This window comes from Prorops nasuta, unplaced genomic scaffold (assembly GCF_024137725.1).
Source record: "Prorops nasuta isolate Cenicafe-Biocafe unplaced genomic scaffold, Cenicafe_Pnas_1.2 PNAS00013, whole genome shotgun sequence".
NCBI classification, from domain to species: Eukaryota; Metazoa; Arthropoda; class Insecta; order Hymenoptera; family Bethylidae; genus Prorops; species Prorops nasuta.
This window is the reverse complement of record NW_027116810.1, coordinates 2,714,020-2,733,022: the sequence shown is the minus strand read 5'-3', so window position 1 is coordinate 2,733,022 and position 19,003 is coordinate 2,714,020. Positions and strand designations below refer to the sequence as shown.

Here is a 19,003-nt window from a genome sequence, read left to right as displayed (position 1 = left end):
TACTGGAACTAGCAATTAACTCAAGCTAGTTTATCTGTGTAGCAGAGTCGGAAATAGTTAGGCTACGTAAGGTAACTAACCATCGACTTCGAAGGGTGAAAAAACCTTCCCTCAACTAGGGTCCCCGTAGGATAACTAACCAACGGTACCATAAGGTGAAAAATACTCCCTCCCTAACCAAACTCGGGATCCCACTATAAGGCCTTCCAACTGTGTCATAGGGTGAAAAATACCCCTCCCTAACCAAACTCGGTCCCACTATAAGACCTTCTAATTGTTACATAGGGTGAAAAATACCCCCTCCCTCCCTAACGAAACTCGATCCCACGATAAGACCCTTTCCTTCCTCATCCCCACCACTACCATACTAAGGCCGGTATTCATAGTCGTTACTTATTTTTAAGCCTGGCTTAAGTATTGACTTAAGTCACCGTTTCTATTCATAGTCATGAAATGAGTCAATGCTTGAGAAAAGTCTCAAGACTGTTGCTTCTGGAAGTGCGTCTAATTTAAAAATGACTTATTACATTTCATAGTCATGCCTTATTTGCAATAATCCTGACTTTTAAGCAAGACTTGTTTAGGCTGTATTCATAGTCCTTTAAACTTACCTTATTAGACATTTATTTATGTAAATAAGCCTAACTTCGTCTAGTCGTCTCTGAGGTTGACTTATTAGCAGGAAAACAGACTCAAACTGTTCAAATTTTATTATTAGTAAGGTCAGTATAATCTCTGAGGTTAACTTGTTGAACTTTAATTTTGACCGAGTTTATTAACGTTTAAATTGCCAGACGCCAATCAAGTAACGTGGTATTTTTGTTATTAGGACTATTCAACTGTCAACATTCAACTTGAATATATTGTCGTTATAATGGTGAAAATAGTTAACATTAGTTAATTAAATTTGATGTTTTCTTTGGACTACAAGCTTTGCCAGTTTCATTAAAGAGTAGCCCATTGTTAGAGTGAATAAAAATAATAAAGTTGTACTGTACACGTTAGTACAAAAAATGTCTATTAAAAGTAAATGAGTAAGTAATTATATTCTGTACAGATAACATTTGATTTTTTGTTTTAGATATTGCTTATAATAATTTCGAGGAATAAACCTATTTTTTCAACAAACGTGCAAGTGCTATACTATTAAAACTTATTTATTATAATCCTTATTTAATTAATAAACATATAAGTACTCTTTGCAAAAATCTTATTGTATTGTTTATATTTTTGATAAGCACAAGTGTTTCCGACAAACCTACTTTTTTAAATTATTATTTCTTTTATTGAGTATACAAGAATGATCCTTATAAATATTGTTTTTATTATCTGAAGCTACAGATCAAATTATTTTGTAAGTAAGATCATGAAAAGTTTATTCAGTTACGAAATAACTTGTAGTTGTCTCACTAGATGCCTATTATACTAGTTGGACAAATTTAGATATGAAATCAAAAAATCTTGCTTAATAAACAAATTAATATAATGCTAAAATGCCAAATAATAGTTCACACAATATACAAAGAATATTTTAACTTTATATTTGATTTAGATGTCAATCTATTACCTGTAATTTATCATTTACATTCAAATTGTTTTTTTACTCAATTTTCTTTTTTGAAGAGTCATTTCAACTAAAAAAACATACTATACAAGTTCACTGAATTGATTTCTTAATTTAGTTACAATAACAAAAATGACCACTTTCCTATATAGTATTAATCATCTTTTTAATAAATCAGATTTGAAAGCATGTTAATAATAATGAGTGAGAAGACGATTCAGTAAACTTGCAGAGAATATTTTTACAGTTAAAATGGCTCTTCGATAAAGAAAATTGTATGAAAAATACAAATTTGTTGAGATAAATATTAAGCTAAAAAAGTAAATAGAAAATTACAGGCAACAAAATAGCATCCAAGCAAAATATATAAATAAAATTTGTTTTTTACATTTGTTTATAGTATTATATTGATTTATTTATACAGCAAAAATTTCTTTATTTTATATGTAAAATTTGTCGGATTGGTACAAGAAGTATCTGATGGTGAGAAAACTATCTTAATTTTATGATCAATATTTAATATTGATGTGCAATCTAAATTAGAGAAGTTGTTGACAATAGTGCTCCAAAAGATGGACGAAGATAATATACCAGAACTGTCAGATGTGTCTCAAATCTCACCCATCTCTAGTGACACCGAAGATGATAATTCTACAATGCGTTGTCCAAAAAGATACATTAGAAATTTTGAAGACCCTTTTGATCGCTGGAATGAAATTGAATTTAAGAAAAGATTTAGGTTTTCAAAAGAATCTGTAATACATGGCATTTTACCACTATGCGAAAAAAAGCTAAGTAGGTCAAGTAATAGAGGGCTACCAATAACACCAGTACTACAATTATTGATAGCACTTAGGTATTACGCAACTTCTAGTTTTCAGGTAAAAAGGAAATATATTTTCACAACATAACTTTAAAATTATTATAAATTGATTGTTTGCAAATTAAAGACACAGTGAAGGTAAAGAAACCTTATAGTATACATTATTATATTTTTTAGCTTATTATGGGGGATGTGGCACACGTATCACAGCCAACAGTTAGTAGAATTGTAAACAGAGTTACAACAATATTAGCCAGCAATATTTATAAGTACATCAAAATGCCAGTAACGAGTGAAAATAAACAAAATAATAGACGATTGTTTAAAGAGTTAGGTCGTGGGTCAGGACATATTGGTCTTCCAAACATTGATGGAGCAATAGATTGCACCCATATTAGATTAACCAGCACAAAATTACAAAACATCAATGAAGCATTTAGAAATAGGAAAAATTATTTTTCTTTAAATGTACAAGTGAGCATTAAAGTATATGAGCTTAAGCTAACTATAAATCTATTTAATATTATAGCTATATAATTGATTGCAAATTTATTCATTCAAATAAAATATATTTTGTACAATTGATTTACGACTTATATATAATAACATAAAGGGGTAAATTTTACTAGGCTGTCGTTGGACCAAACACAGAAATTCTAGATGTAGTACCAGAATGGCCAGGTAGCGAACATGACAGCAGAATTTTCCAAAATTCTCGTCTGTTCATGAGGTATCAAACACGACAGCTGGATGGCATGTTAGTAGGTGACAGTGGCTACCCATCTCTACCTTTTGTACTGACTCCAATAAATAATCCTGTATCCGAAGAAGAAATAAGGTTTTCTGCGTTTTTGAAATTATATAAATTATTCATAGTAGCATTTAAGCTGTCAAAACATAATGTAATATTTCCATTTACAGATACAACCAAATTCAGGTGAGAACGAGGCTTGTTGTGGAAAGAACTTTTGGAATCTTAAAGAGAAGATTTCCCTGTTTGTCAAAAGGATTAACAACCAAATTACAGACTTGTACCTCAATAGTAGTTACCTGTGCCATACTACATAATTTAAGTTTAATATTTAATGATATTTTACCTGAAGATGAGGAAAATTTTGAGTTTGAAGAGGATGAACCTGAGACTGAGCCTCCTCATTGGCAGCCAGGTGAAGGCTTTATTGTTCGAAGTGCACTTATTGAGCGTTTGTTCGGATAGAGTCAAATTAAGAATGTTTTGATGATTGTAACAAAGACATAAAAGTGTATTAATCAATATTATGGTCTGCTTTTGATGAAAATAAAAATCGGTTTTCTAAAATATTGGAATTTACTCACTGCATTACTCATGCTATTTATTCTAATAATAATTTTTAGAGTACCATATATATATATATATATATAATTTCTTTTTAAAAACTACTAATAATAATTGTGTAGATGATTTTATAAATTCAATATGATATAAAACAAAGTCATTTTCCAATTGCTGTATTTTATTTATATTCATAAAAATGTCAGATAACAATAGTAAACATAAATTTTACATTAAATCTATAAAACAGTTATAATTTAATGTTCATATATATTATACCCATATACATATACTTTAATGTAGTGCATATTCTTTTCAAACAAACAATAGAACATTTTCATTATACGTATATAACATTATTAAGTAATAATTTCTCAATTACCATGTTTAAATACGCGAGGCAAAACATTAATGTTAAGAACATTAATATTGACGCTAACATTAATTTCAGTTTGCGTAAACATTTTTCAACAGTTATTTCGCTTTACTAAATGTAGTTTAAAATCACATAATATGCAACAGTCACATTAAAATTGTAATACTGATGGTTTCCGCCTTTGTATCATAAAGTAACTAAAATATAACATTTGAAACTTCGCAACGATATCAAGTCTTTAATTTTTCCGCCTTTGTATCATAAAGTAACTAAAATATAACATTTGAAACTTCGCAACGATATCAAGTCTTTAATTTTTCCGCCTTTGTATCATAAAGTAACTAAAATATAACATTTGAAACTTCGTAACGATATCAAGTCTTTAATCTATGCGTCCTTAGCATTTTAAACTTTGTTCTTTAAAAACTAAGGTTAATTTTGCCTCAGAGATATTTAGGGCATTGACAAAGTATTAAATTTTTCTTTGTAGCTATGCCAACAAAATGACATTGTGCTTATTCTCTTTAAAATTTGCAATATTTGATTTTAAAACGTGAATTTCTCTAGTAATTTCTTTAAACGGTGTTAAATTAAAGAAAAGGAGTACATTCAATTTTCTGAAATGCTCCATGTAAATTTCTTAAGTATTTAAGCCAAAAGACATATTTTCTTTCTGTACTACATTTACCAACTGTTTTTCTTTTAATTTTAGTTCCAAAGCATATTTTTCCTTCAAATATTTTTTTTCTAATTCCTGAATTTCATACAAATGTCTTTTCCTAATTTCAGCAACAGTTTTTTCATAATCTATTTTTATCGTAGCTATATCTTCTTCTTCAGATAATTTTCTTTTTATTCGAGCTATTTTTAATTCTTCTTCATCAGTTTTGTTCTTTCTTTTCATTGAAACAGAATAAATTTTATTCTTCTTTTGTATTTCAGTATTTTCTTTACAATATGTATTATTTATAAGTGTGGTTTCCTCTGGAGAAGATGAAACTATAAAAATAATTTACATAATATCAAAATATTTTAGCTACGTACTTAAGGCGCTCCAGATTAAAAACAAAAATTTGTTTGTCTTTATAACTATACAGATATTGAAATCTTATATAAGATATTCCTGACCCGCCATTAGATTAAGTTTCATAAAGATTTGATGCAAAAAATAAAATCTATATCTGTCACAAAAGTAAAAACTTTTCTGTATTCATGTGTGTGGTGTAGGCTTTATAAATTAAATTTCTTTATTATTACTATATAACTCTTTATATATCTATTCTATGAAAAAAGATGTATATGTATATAATGAATAAGAATAACTACCTTCTAAATTAAAATCATTTCCTGATATTGGTTCCTGATCATCTGCATTTACATTTTCAATTTGAAGTGTATTAGCACTGTTACATAAAATTGTACTCAATACTGATTCTGTTTTATCTGAAATTATTTTATTAAGTATTTAATTTATATTCAAATAAAAGATCAAAACGTTATTGAAAAATATAATTATTAAGTAAAATTTTGAATGTTAACTGCCAATCCCAACCATCCTGTTTTTGATATTGAAGGGAATCTGCCTTCGTAGTTTCCAGTGCAGAAACCTGTTAATATAATCTTTTAAAAGTTTTTGGGCAACCTACATAAAATTAGCTAACAGTCGACTGCAATGCAGTCTCTAAAGTTTAGTTCTTCTCTTTGTTGGAAAAAATGTTTGAAGTCTACAGTAAATATACAAAATACTACTATGGTTGTTATAAGAAACGTATAATATATCATGTACCTATAACTTCGTTTTCAGTCATATTAGATGAAAACATAACAGGCGCAGTCATCATTAAATTGGGAGCAATATTGCTTATATCTGGAACAATCGCAAATATTTCATCTGCTGGTCCCCCACCAGTTCTGAAATGGGATTCTTTTTCTTTAGTCAGTGCTTCTCGCTGTCCTTGTTTTAAATTCCTCCACAACTTTTTTAACTGAGTCATATTTCTCTGTAAAATTTAAAAGGTAATAAATAACACATTTACAAAATCTATATTTATATTTAAATTACTGTTTCTTCTACCACTTCATTAATTAAAGTTGATTCATTGTATTTCTCACATATTAAATTCCATGCAAGATCTTTTTCTTTAAGAGAAGGACCATCATTCCTTTTGTTTTCTATAATGTGTTTAAAATTATTTAAAATTTGTAGAAACAATTTTTTTTCTATCGTAGTGTAGTGCTTATATTTGCTTCTGATTGTTTCAGACATCCTTAAAATAAACAATTTAAATTATTATACGTTTCAGAATAATATTATGTTTAACTTCAATCACATTCTAATATTAAAAGATAAATATACTTATTTAATTGAAACCTACTTTGCCAATTTGGATATTTACGAATACACAGTATTCCATTGAGTATGCACAGTCAAGATAGATAGATACCTGTTATAAAAATATTCGTAATAAATATCGTCTTCCTATTGGACGATCCAACAGAAAAACTACGGAAATCGCCGAAACTGATAAGCGTTTACTTAAGTTTGTCTTAAGCAAATGCTTCATCAAGTAAATTTAAAACCAAACAATCCTTGCTTAAATGAATGCTTCTTCATTAAGACTGACTTGATTTCAGACTATGAATACTAGTCTAAATAAGTTTGTCTTATTTCAATAAGGCAGCCTCAATAAAGTCAGGTCTTAAGAACTGACTTGAGACACGACTATGAATACCGCCCTAAGAGAGTCTTATCCCCACCCATCCCCTTTCCACACCACAAAACAGCTTCCCCCACTCCCTGTCACCGGAACCGCATTGCTACACTACTTGTTTGGTTTTTATTTTAAGCCACTTATTAACAATACAGTAACGCATTGTATTATATTCATTATGTTTAATTATATTATGAGTATAACTAATAATAATTTAATACAATTTTATATAAACGTTAAAAGCTTTATTTTAATAAAAGAAGGTTATAAATTATGAACAATTAAATATTATTAATAACCCTTTCCCATTCTTTTCCCTTCTGAAGGCTCAGTAATGTGTGCCATGGGTTTATTATATAGATCCTTATTTTTTTGGATGACGAAGGATACCACATAATAGATTGAACACCCGAATATATTCATTTGGTGTCAATTAAGAAGACGCGTTTTTATTGACCCACCCTGAAATTTGAAAGGTACGTAACAAGGTATAATTTCAAGGAAGTGTGATCTTTAAGGACTATTTTTATTTTATAGATTTATTCACATATATGCACACACATTCCATTGCGGTCAATATGTTCTTCGGTATAGCTTCCATATTTTTCTTTCCCATCGCCATCACACACATATTTTTTAATTAATCGGCACCTACTAATAGCTTCAATAACCTCCTGACTATTTCATTTGGCTTATTTTTTATCCTCTTTATATATAGGAGCTCTAAACTATATGCGTATACTTTTGAGCGTGGTTGTATTTCTACTTGGAAAATATAGAAAGCTTATAACAATTAGAGATGTGGGTAACCGTAATTTAATACTTCGAAATAGAGAAAAATTTTGTTACGTCGATCTACATCAATCGTTGATTATGTGCCCCTAAGAAATTATGAAGGCTATGAAATTTTTTTATACTTATGCTGGAATTTGGCGTGTATCTTACGACTGACAAAGGCAATGTCTGAGCAAGTTGGTTTAGTATGCTTATCGGATATATACTTTTATCTGATATTTTTTACGAACTTCTGCCTCCTTATAGCCCTATTATAGCTAAATATCCATTATTACGAAATAGGGCAACCAAGTTGTTTCTTCATAACTTCGTTAGGAGACGCGAACATCGAATGACCTTGACAAATTTGTACGCCTAGATAAATTTTAGGGGAAAACCTCCCGCCTCTTTTCACTAAAGATCATCTTTGCCCGAAAGCATTATAGATCATTGAATGTTAATAATATTTATTGTGTAAACAGTTAAATACCAGTGTATCATCTGAAGTATTCGAATACTGGACTCTATGTAATTTTTAATTATACTCGACTTTCTCAATAACCTAAAAAATAATAACCTTTAATTAATATTTATTGAATGAAATATTCAATCAACATCAACTATAAAGTAAATAAATCTAATATTAATATAATGTTGCAAAACTGAATAGTTTTTAAAAAGATTCAGTTCTTCAGAAAATAAAATTAGAATTAATACTAACAATATTTAACGCAGTGGATCTTTTCGTCACTTCCTGATTTAATAAATGGATCATATTTTTAAGATCCATTATAAAGGAAGATGAAATTTCTGAAAATTGAATAGTTATTATTTTACCGATTTTTATGGCTCATCAGTTCTAGTCTTCTTTATAGATACTATTAATTATCATAATGAATTGAGATTTTTAGATAAAGAATATAACTTTCTGAAATTCTTGAATTCTGCTAAAAGAGTCATCTGTACAAATCTCTAAATTTGGTATAGATACATCTGCTATATCGTCACATTGACTTTCATCGGTCCTACTGCAACTTTGAACTGAATTATTGGTTTGAATTATTTAATGCATTCGATGATCCAATTTCTATCTCACGGTTCATTGCCTTCTCACAAATATTCGCCTAAGGCTCCAATTCTATAGATTTTAATGGATTCGGTTCATCTGCATCTTTTAAAATAATACGATAGTTCATTATTTGAAGCTACAATGTACATAGTATACTGGCAAATTGAGCAGGAATGAAAAAAGAAAAAAAGATCGTCGAGTGCAAGGATCTATTCAATTAATGCATATATATAGAGATCTTTCATAAAACTTTTTGTAGATATAGCTATCATTGTAAAAAGATAGTTTTAGATATGGGCAAGTGTCACATAGTTTTAAATTATTTTTTAATTACATATGTAAATAATATTTTATCGTATGTTTTTAAATAACTTCTGCCCTATCATTTATTAAGGTACAGCTATTTCATTTTGATAGTAATAAACACGAAAATGCTATAACAGCACAAGCATACACACACAAAGGAATTTCATACCTGAATCTTCAAATATTTTTAATAATTTTTCAGTCTCTTCATGTTGTGACGAAATATAATGTTCGTCACTTATATGTATTTCGTCTTTTCAGTTAGTCCGGAAAACGAGAGGGGGACATCACCTGCCGGGTTTAGCGACAATCATGCGTATTAATCTTAATCGCGGTCGATGAGAAAACAGATCCGCGCGTGCGCAGAATACATTGTCTCGCGTGCCATAATTGCCGGACGACACTCGCATTTTTGGGCCCTACGTAGCCGGTTGTGTGCCGTAGTTGTGTCTTGTTGAGTCGTTAAGGGTACCCCCCTGTTTAGTATTTTCTATTTCTTCTCTACTTGTAATAGTGCGCCATAGCGATTTCACTGAAAGGATTCCCTGGTTATTAAGGAAAAAAGGTGTAGCATGGTAAATGGACCCGATACAGGAAGCATGGAAGGAAAGCAGAACTTGGGAAGAACCGTCTAGCACGTGGTAGTCCTTATAAAGGCCCCTGCATGAATCCCCATTTTGTCTGCATATATAGTTGATTCCAGGTAAAGCTGACTTCGAACTTGCGAAGTCAGGTTTCCTTAATCTTATACTCCTCTTTCCTTGAGTTTCGTCCGGCATTATTACTCGTATGATTCTTCTTATATTTGTATTGAGCGTATATCAGGTATTTTCTAATTAATTAATTTGGATATTGCTCCTTTTTATTAATTGTTACGTTTTCGGGAGCGGTTTAAGAGCAGTGGGCTAATGGACGGGTCGCGAATCGCGTAGGGATTCCCTGTATTCTAGGAATACGTTGTAGGACGGGGTGTAGTCCCTCGTCGGAGAAAGGCGATCCAGAGCCTTCTCGAAGTTTTCCCGACGCGAGCCCGTTCGAATATCCTTGCCCTAGCCGTTTCCCCGTTATTTTAAGTAAAATTTACAAAGCGTCTTGGTTCACGCATGAGACGAGTCTCAAGCCGGTCAGCCGCGGAGGGTCATATTAGCGGATTTAGCAAGCTGGCGCCCAACACCTTGTAAACGGTTTATTGTACGTGATCTCCTTTTCATTATGGTGTATTTAATATAAATAACAAGTTTATAAAATTAACTATTGTCATTTTAATACAACGTAGGGAATACCCTATTGTATCTATGAGAACGTTTGCAGATCCGTACAAATTAAAATAAGCTGTATTTCTTTTGTCTTAGAAGCTAGTCATTTACTTATTTAATTATCCGGCCAATAACTCCTCCGTGTGCCTTGTGCGTCGGTTCTGGTCACTGCCTATCCCCTGGCAAACCAAGGCTCAAAAGTGAAAAATTCTGTATTTAGGAAATAACCTGAGTAGAAACACTTATTTGGCCAGGCCGCGAAATACGACGTTACAATGTATATTGATATGATCCACGCTTCATCTATATTTTTAAAACTAACAAAATTAGCAATGTCTTTTTTTGCATATTTCCTTTTACCCTTGATTATTTTTCCTTCTTTCGTCACAGTCCAACTTTTTAACCATTTATTATCATCTTAAATGTCAGTAAAATAAATTTATCAAATACGATGTTTTTTTGTTATAAACTTGAAAGTAAGCTATAACATGGTCTCAGTGTTAACTTTTTAAAATAAATTTATTTGCAAAAGGTCACTAAGAGATAGATTTGGGAAATACTAATAGGCACATCTTGATCAAATTATTTATAAAATATTTTACAAAAATATAGCAGAAAAATACTGTATCTGCATAAAACAAGAAATCATAAATTACGAATTTTAATAACAATATTTTCTTTAATTCATAATGGTTGTAGTCACGGCATGCTTACGTTTTTATATTTTTTTTTAATTTAAATAATGTTATGCTTTGACGAAAATGATTAATATAGCAAGTATAGCAAAATTGCAATAAGGAGTACTCACCGCATAGTTTAAAAATTTTACCCTTTTCATATTTATTTCCATATTTAATATATGATTCTTTACCCTCCTCATATGATTTAGGTAATTGTGAATCTTTTAAAACACTTCTCCCTCTACTCGTTGTCCATTGTACGAAGGCGTACATTTTCCTATATATTGAAAAATATTAAATAATTATATTTCAATTTATCAATAATATCTTTTGTTGACACATATAACGTTCTATGTTCAGTCAGAATTAAGATATGTTTTGAAATCGCTACCAGCTTCAGTCGAGTACGTCGAGAGATATAGGAGCTGTATTCTTGTTGCTTGCACTTTCTGCACTTTTCTTTTCATTGAAGATAGGGGAGACCGGCGTAAAATAGGGTACCGGGGTAAAAAAAGGACCCATTAATATAACATAAACTACATTTCTGATTCAGTCATTAACGAAGGTATGTAATGGTACCACTTATAGATATTTGTCAGCAAAAATTTGTAAACATTGGTGCTTGATTACTTTCCAAACGCTTTATTTTTCATTTTTGCACATAATTCTTAAAAGTTTCCGATAATTTCGAAGTGTTTAGTAGAAAATCTGGACTAATAGAGTAAATTTTCACTTAAGTCACTTAATTTGTAATTTTTTTAACTATAATTTCTTTAGTCGTATTTTTAATTTACATACGGTATATGTCTGTATAATATTTAAATACACTTTGTATGGTTAAGGGGCAAAACCGTACGGGGTAAAATCGGACTTCATACCTTCATTAATGACTGAATCAGGAATATAATTTTTGTTATATTAATGGGTTCTTGTTTTACCCTGGTACCCTATTTTACCTGGGTTTCCCCTAATAAATGTATTTATTGTAAAGAAATATGCGCATTAACAAAATTACAAGAAGGATGAATACAATGCATAAAAAATTTAAAATGGGCTCATGAAGGATGAACTGACTAGAAAATTGAAGATGTACATAATTTCTCATATAATACATGCGAAGTTTGTATCAATTTTTTGTATCCAATTTGAATCCGTGGAGTACCCTATTTTACTCATGGGTCGGGGTAAAACCGTAAATTGTTATGTTTTTTTTAAATTAAGATTTGATTGATCAAAAATAAATATAATTATTTAATTTTGTGTCACCACTTTAAAGAAGGTTTATATTAAATCAAAGTCGTTTTATTTTCAATTTTTTTTTTAATTATAACCTAAATATAAGCCTTTATCCTTAAGGGTACCGCTTTACCCCGGGGTCTTTCCTATATACTTCGTGTGACATATTACATACTCTTTTAATGAAACGTGGAGAAAGTGCAAGCAACACGAATAAACTTAGGGAACATGCAGGAAATAAAGTTGTAGTTAAATGAGAATATGTAGTGCATATGAATACGATTATTTGTAAATATAAATTAATCTTTAGGTATACGTATACAGCTACGCACTGATATTTCGCTATCATCTCGTTTTTGCTATACATTCTCCATAAGTTACATTCCAAAAATCTATACAAAAAAATAACATGAACTATATACTCTATTTTACGAGTCATTCGGAAGTCGGAACACAGCCATATTAACAAACTGAAGCTAGTCATTTTATTGTTCTTGACGTCTTGGAGTGTATATTTGCCGGGGGCTAACCTCGCTTCTGCTACATTTGTTGATTTTTTGCTAATTGAGGAGTGAAATAAGGCAATTAGAGTGAAATTAATTTCAAATTCAGGGAAAACGGTGAACTTATAAAGATGCTAAAAAATTTTCTTGCACATCGAGAGGATTGATTTTTTACATTGAAGAAAAAGAAAATAAGTTTACCACTTATTTTTTTAGAAATGTCGAAACGGGCTTTCCTCTTCGACGATTATTCTGCCAGAATTAAACGTAGAGTTTTGAAAGAAATGCAAAACTCGGTTAGGTAATTAAATCAATAATAGTATTTTATGCATTTTTTAAATAAGATAATGGGCAATAATTTCTTGACTCGGTATCATATACTACAATAAAAGATAATGATGAGTTTAACAATGAATTAAATGTTAAATATGCTTATTTTCAGGATAAATTATGATAAAGAAAATATTGATTCTAAAAATGAAAGTTATGATAATGAATTTGCTGATGAAGTAAAGAGGATACATGAAGAAATGAATAGTTTGAATATTTACAGTGGAAACAATTCTGAAGTAGGAAATTTTGCAGGTATGAACATACGTTAATTATACTGTTCATTCTGCATACATTTTTAATTTAAAAAATGATAAACGCTGATATTATATACATTATAAACGTCATTAGATTGCAATATTCATCGGTCTAGAACTAGTAAACATAAATTCACGTACTTCAAAAGTCATTAGTTTATGGAAATAACACAAATTATATGGTATTTTCCAGTTAATAATATAATTTCAATTTTTGGTGGAATAGGTACAAATATATCTTTGTAATTTTAAAAAATTTAGTTATCTCGAAACATCTTAATTTTATATTACAATAATTACTCTTAATTTTGCCGTACTCTTTAAGAAAAAGTAAATCATTCAATTTAATACTATTTAGGTACCCCTGAACGTAATTTCAATGATGGAACAATGGAAAATGAAACTGACATTAACAATGAAGAACACAACGGTGACGATATGGGAAACAAAAGCGGGAAAAAGTTTAATGAAAATAAAGAAGATTGGAATATTCCACTGTATGCAAACGCACAAATTACAGTTATAGAAAGCGCATGTGCAATTTTGTCACTGAAGACTAAACATAAGATCTCAAAATCTCTTTTTGATGATATTTTACAGTTAATTAATTTGCATTGTCCATCATCAAATAACTCATTTAAAACAGCTTATAAATTTAAAAAGATAATTAAACAAAAAAACTTATTTAACAAGCATTATTATTGTAGTAATTGCTCTAAAATTTTAGAGAAAAATGATAAATGTACAGAATGTGATAATAGCAAAACTTCCAGCTTTTAGAGGTCTCCCTTTTAGAACAGATAAAATTGCTATATAGTAGACAAGATTTCTTCGATAATTTAAAGTATCGATTTAATAGACCACAAACAGATGAAATTGGTGATATTTATGATGGTGAGTAGTATATCTATGTCACCCCATCGGGTGTACGTATTTTTTAACAAACTTTTTCCCTAGATGTAGTGGGGGTAAATATCAGAACGTACTTTTTCCCCTAGATGTTAGTGGCGCCGCCTGGCGGTGAGTATAGTAAATTTTTAGGTGGCGGCGCCTGGCGGCGAATCTAGTAAATTTTAGTTAGTGGCGACGCCTGTCGGCGAATTTTGTAGCCGCATGGCGGTGCGGCTGTCGTGCGCGCGAGGGCCCCAGCCCCCGCTGCAGCCCGGGCTTTGAGAGGGTGGTATATTGAAAAGTATGTATAAAAAAGTTTGGGGGGGGGAGCGTCGGTATTGCCGGGAGTGAGGTAGGGTTTTTTGTTCCTGCTTCTGTGTTACTGTAAAAGATACTGTGAACTAATGCCTCATACTTGTAAGGTGGTGTGGCCGAGCGGTCTAAGGCACTGGTATAAAAGAAACCAGTATAAAGTCCCCCTACGATTGTGTGGGATACTCGTGGGTTCGAATCCCACCGTCACTGAAATTTTTTTTCTCTCTCTCACAAGGTCATCACGGGTGTGCATGCGTTAGACACTCCTTTTAGGAAAATTTTTTTGTGAAAGAGTGAAAGATAGAGATGGTGAGGGAGAGAGAGATTAAATACTGCTAATATCCAGATATGCGTACACGTTTCAACCTGTTAATCTAAAAAAAAAATGTTTTTCGTTAATAACATAGATTTTTATGTGGCATTGCACATCCAAAAACAATTGTAGCTCCTTCTTTTCTCTTCTCCCTTCAATGAAGAGTGTGATAATATCAATCAAAATAAAATCATAAAATTTTTATGAGGTATTGCGCACCCACAAAAAAAAACACGTGTAGCTCATTCTTTCCTCTTTTCTTTCAATGAAGAGTGTGATAATGTCAATCAAAATAAAATCATTAAAATTTTATGTGGTTCCTCTTCTCCTTCAATGAAGAGTGCGATAATATCAATCAAAATAAAATCATAAAATTTTTACGAGGTATTGCGCACCCACAAAAAAAACACGTGTAGCTCCTTCCTTCCTCTTCTCCTTCAATGAGGAGTGTGATAATGTCAATCACAAAATCAAGTGAAGAAAAAAAATGAAAGAGGAGAAATATAAATTTTCCATCTTTTTCTCTTCATGAGAGAAAAAGTGTGATGATACCCAATGAAAAATCATGTGAAAACAAAGGAATGAGAGAAGAGAGATTATTCATTAATCAAGTAAAATTATGTCAGCTTTTTCCTCTTTATCTATCTAAACTTCTGCAGTTTATGATAAGAAGCTGACGTATAAATGTGTGATAAAAGAAAAACATTATGCATCGCTGCTGCTGTTGCATGGACAAGTTAAAACTACGAATTAAGATATAATAAGTGAGCGAGTTCTACGAATTACTGCTGTGAACAGTAATTTAATTGAATAATTTCAAATTTAGTTTTACTGTTGATTGATTCGGCAAAATATTAAATAAATGAATTCTGTAGCTTTTTGATCAGACCTATAGGATGAAAATCCATAGATTTACGATTTTGATTCAGTCTATCGCTGAATATTACTGTATAAAGTTGAACATGGTGAATCTATGGAACCTACCAACGTATGATACAACATCATTGGAACTATTGGAAGAAGAACCATTACCTTCGCTGGAAATACCAGAAGAATCATTACCTTTAATAAATCCACCAACTCCACCTCCACGACCACCAACACCAATGCCACGAGGGCTATCATTTGAATTTCATTCGCAACCATCGCCAATATTATGGGAATTGCCAATTCCATCTCCTTCACCACAACCATCAATATCATCGGAATTAACAACTCTATCTTCTTCACAACCACAACCACCACCACCACCACCTCCACCATCAACATCTTAAGTTAGTTTTCTAAAAGTAAGTAAAAAGAAAGGAAAGGGGGGAGTGAGGAGGAGTAGGAAAAAGAGATTAAGTAATTTAAAACTTGAATAGAATTGATTATATATATTTTTTAAATTATGCGTGTGTGATTTACATTGATAAAGTGAAAAATATTACATACATTGATTATAGACATATATATTAATGTATCTGTTTGAATCAATATTACATAAGAACAAATAGTATGTCTTAAAAATCAGATATTTTTTAATTTATCTTTATTTTTTTTGTTTTTTTACCGATGACGATGGTTTATTTCTTGATAATACAGTTTTTGCATTCCTCTTACGATATTTTCCAGCAATAGAATTATTTTTATTTTCTTCAACAATTTTATTCTTATTTTCCTCATATAGCAATACTTCGTCTTTGGGATTAATGTATTCTACCTCTTCTGTGTCATCCTCTGCTGTATCATCATCATCATCATCATCATCAGCACCACCAGCACCACCGTTGTCACAATCGTCGTCGTCGTCGTCACCATTTTCAACGTTTACTTTACTTTGTCGACAGTTGTTCTTATTAATAACTCGCTTTTTCGTCAATATATTTAGAGTCATATTTTTTGTAGAATCAACATACATGACTATATCTTTTTTACATTCATGCAAAATGTTTTTCAATTTATTCAATAAATTCTGATCTTTGCACATAAGAATATTTTGTAACCTCATTGGTAGAAATAGCGAATAATCATTATTCAATTCAAAAATTATTTTATCACCAAATTTAGTTTTCATATTTTTTATATCGTTGATTATATATTCACCTTCGTTTAAATCAGACCATCTTATATTAGGCAAATACGATTTCATGCTACTGAGAGTATTGTTAATCTCTTCCAACCACTTCATGATGATGTATGTAGAAGAATTATTTTTCTCTATACTTTATTCTTTACTAAAACACACACAGCTTTCGTTTTAATTGATAGACTGAGGAAAAAGTGGTATTGAATTACTATACAGGGTGTTTCACGTAAGGCGCCCCAGCTCGAAAAGAGGACTTAGAGCGCATGGTGGGGGCAGATGCATCTAATTGGCCGCGGTTGGAGAGAGAGAGAGAGAGAGAGAGTAAGAGAAAGAGGACAAGAGTGACCAAAGATGACTGGTGTGAGCGGGGAAGGGAGGGGCAGCGATACGCTAGGCGTATCGTCTAGTAAAGGATAGCTCTATCCTTTTCCACGTTATTCTTTCTCTCTTCCTCCGCGGCCAATTAGATGCATCTGCCCCCACCATGCGCTCTGAGTCCTCATTTCGAGCTGGGGCGCCTTACGTGAAACACCCTGTATATATAAAGTAGGTGGTATATCCCTACTCTTTCCCCTCTACTTCCTTTGCACTATATTCATCCTTCTCCCTACTCCTTCTTATCCTAAATCTTACTACAAGAATATGTGGAAAAATTGTCAAGTATAATAGCATATGACCGTAGATAAAAAACTCAGTTCTAGCTCAAACAATTTAGTTTACCCATTCCACAAAGCCTACTCTTCAATCATTTTGTCTCCTTTGACCTTTCTCCCTCTCTTCCTTACATTAACTTGTCGAACCTCTTCTGAAAGAGAGAAATAAAAGTTTGTGTATGTGTGTATATATTTTTGTTTTTACATTTTTTTTTCTTTAAAAAATGGCATTTATGTTGATTGATGGTACAATTGTCAATTTACCAACGGAAATATTTAACAATGAACAGCGGTGTATAATCAATGAATTAGAATTTTTAATAGAGTTATGGCTTAGCGATTTGTCTGATGATAAAATGTTTTATTATAGATCTGGTATTGGGATATATCAGTAAGTGAAGGAATATGATGAAATCAATTTTCGAAAGCTAGTAAGTAAAAAAATCATTATATGCAAATAATTTTTATATATAAATATTTTTTCTGTTCATAGATAAAAGACTATACTAAAAATGTGAATTTTAATATAAATGATAAAACTTGTAATATACCTTATGAATTAAGTCAATTAAAATCTGAAGATATGAAGATATTGAAGAAAATTATTACATTTTATTGCGATAATAATCTACAGCAATTTTTCCGTTATTATAAATTTGGAGTTTATTACAAATTTTTAAGTCCAGAGCATATAATGCGGACGGTAAATATAAAAGAGAAAATATTAAAAACTTTTTTTTTTAATATCAATTTCTTTTTATAATCGAAACTGATTTTTTTACAGGATGGATACAGTGCTGTAGATACATATTATGTTTTAATTGACAATGACGAAGATCGTAATTTTATCAAATGTTGTATTGAGAATGAATACGGAATAGAATGAAGTTAATAGTATCAATGATGAAAAAGAGAATGATTTAATCATAAAAAAACACGTAAATATATATCTATACATAAATATATTGTATTTAAAACATGAATAAATATTACATATTCAAGACATTTTTTTATCTATCTTTTCTCATAAAAAAAAACATATTACATCATCATTTTTTATATTAATTTACGTACAATACCACTTAATGGTTTATATTCAATAATCTGATCATGAATAATTAAACAATATGCGCTAGTATTCTCAGGTATATTAGAATCACACTCAAGTTCTATCTTAATATCTACAGTACCACTTTTAATTGATTCGTTTTGATGAGAACAGTCAATCGCAACAAATGGACTATAGTCTATAAAATTTTCGAAATTAAGCATAGGCATAATATACTTTGATTCAGTATTATAATACGAATTAATAAATTGATAATACATATCATATAAAATAGCATAGTTATTATTGGCAAAATTAAGATTTAATTTATCGTAGGGATATGATGCGAAATTTAAATATAATTTTAAATTTCTCAAATTACAATGATCAAATTTAGCCATACTCAACTTTACATTACCTTTCCTATTGGTTTGAAATGCAAATACTATAAAACGTGCCTTTTCTAATTTTGTTGAAACTTTTACTGACCAAGAATGGTTTTGAGTTTTGAGAAGCAT

At 30.7% G+C, this 19,003-nt stretch overlaps 3 protein-coding genes across 3 annotated transcripts; 1 reads left to right on the top strand and 2 right to left on the bottom strand.

The window, feature by feature from the left end:
- Nucleotides 1–1,752: 1,752 nt before the first annotated feature.
- On the top strand, nt 1,753–3,603 carry LOC136778072 (putative nuclease HARBI1). Its single transcript, XM_066734683.1, has 7 exons — nt 1,753–1,784; nt 1,834–1,884; nt 1,989–2,047; nt 2,108–2,445; nt 2,565–2,861; nt 3,017–3,225; nt 3,309–3,603. The coding sequence occupies exons 1-7, from the start codon at nt 1,753–1,755 to the stop codon at nt 3,601–3,603; spliced, it is 1,281 nt and encodes a 426-aa protein (XP_066590780.1).
- Nucleotides 3,604–4,377: 774 nt separating this feature from the next.
- Nucleotides 4,378–6,341, bottom strand: LOC136778071 (myb/SANT-like DNA-binding domain-containing protein 3). The gene is made up of 7 exons (XM_066734682.1): nt 6,138–6,341; nt 5,862–6,075; nt 5,737–5,756; nt 5,628–5,682; nt 5,402–5,518; nt 4,764–5,074; nt 4,378–4,416 (listed from the first exon to the last, which is right to left on the bottom strand). Exons 1-7 carry the CDS (start codon nt 6,339–6,341, stop codon nt 4,378–4,380), a joined length of 960 nt encoding a protein of 319 aa, XP_066590779.1.
- Nucleotides 6,342–18,357: 12,016 nt separating this feature from the next.
- Nucleotides 18,358–19,003, bottom strand: LOC136778070 (uncharacterized). The gene is made up of 2 exons (XM_066734681.1): nt 18,512–19,003; nt 18,358–18,387 (listed from the first exon to the last, which is right to left on the bottom strand). The coding sequence occupies exons 1-2, from the start codon at nt 19,001–19,003 to the stop codon at nt 18,358–18,360; spliced, it is 522 nt and encodes a 173-aa protein (XP_066590778.1).

What these genes read in the sequence shown, in the direction of transcription:
- LOC136778070 (XM_066734681.1), bottom strand. Translation starts at nt 19,003, where the DNA reads ATGCTTCTCAAAACTCAAAACCATTCTTGGTCAGTAAAAGTTTCAACA. An exon ending in ATAAACCATTAAGTGGTATT is followed by an intron (nt 18,388 to 18,511) that starts GTACGTAAATTA and finishes ATTTATGTATAG; the next exon opens with ATATATATTTACGTGTTTTT.
- LOC136778072 (XM_066734683.1), top strand. Translation starts at nt 1,753, where the DNA reads ATGTTAATAATAATGAGTGAGAAGACGATTCA. An exon ending in ATGAGTGAGAAGACGATTCA is followed by an intron (nt 1,785 to 1,833) that starts GTAAACTTGCAG and finishes TCTTCGATAAAG; the next exon opens with AAAATTGTATGAAAAATACA. An exon ending in GTATCCGAAGAAGAAATAAG is followed by an intron (nt 3,226 to 3,308) that starts GTTTTCTGCGTT and finishes TTCCATTTACAG; the next exon opens with ATACAACCAAATTCAGGTGA.
- LOC136778071 (XM_066734682.1), bottom strand. Translation starts at nt 6,341, where the DNA reads ATGTCTGAAACAATCAGAAGCAAATATAAGCACTACACTACGATAGAA. An exon ending in AGACTGCATTGCAGTCGACT is followed by an intron (nt 5,683 to 5,736) that starts GTTAGCTAATTT and finishes TTATATTAACAG; the next exon opens with GTTTCTGCACTGGAAACTAC. An exon ending in AAATGATTTTAATTTAGAAG is followed by an intron (nt 5,075 to 5,401) that starts GTAGTTATTCTT and finishes TTATTTTTATAG; the next exon opens with TTTCATCTTCTCCAGAGGAA.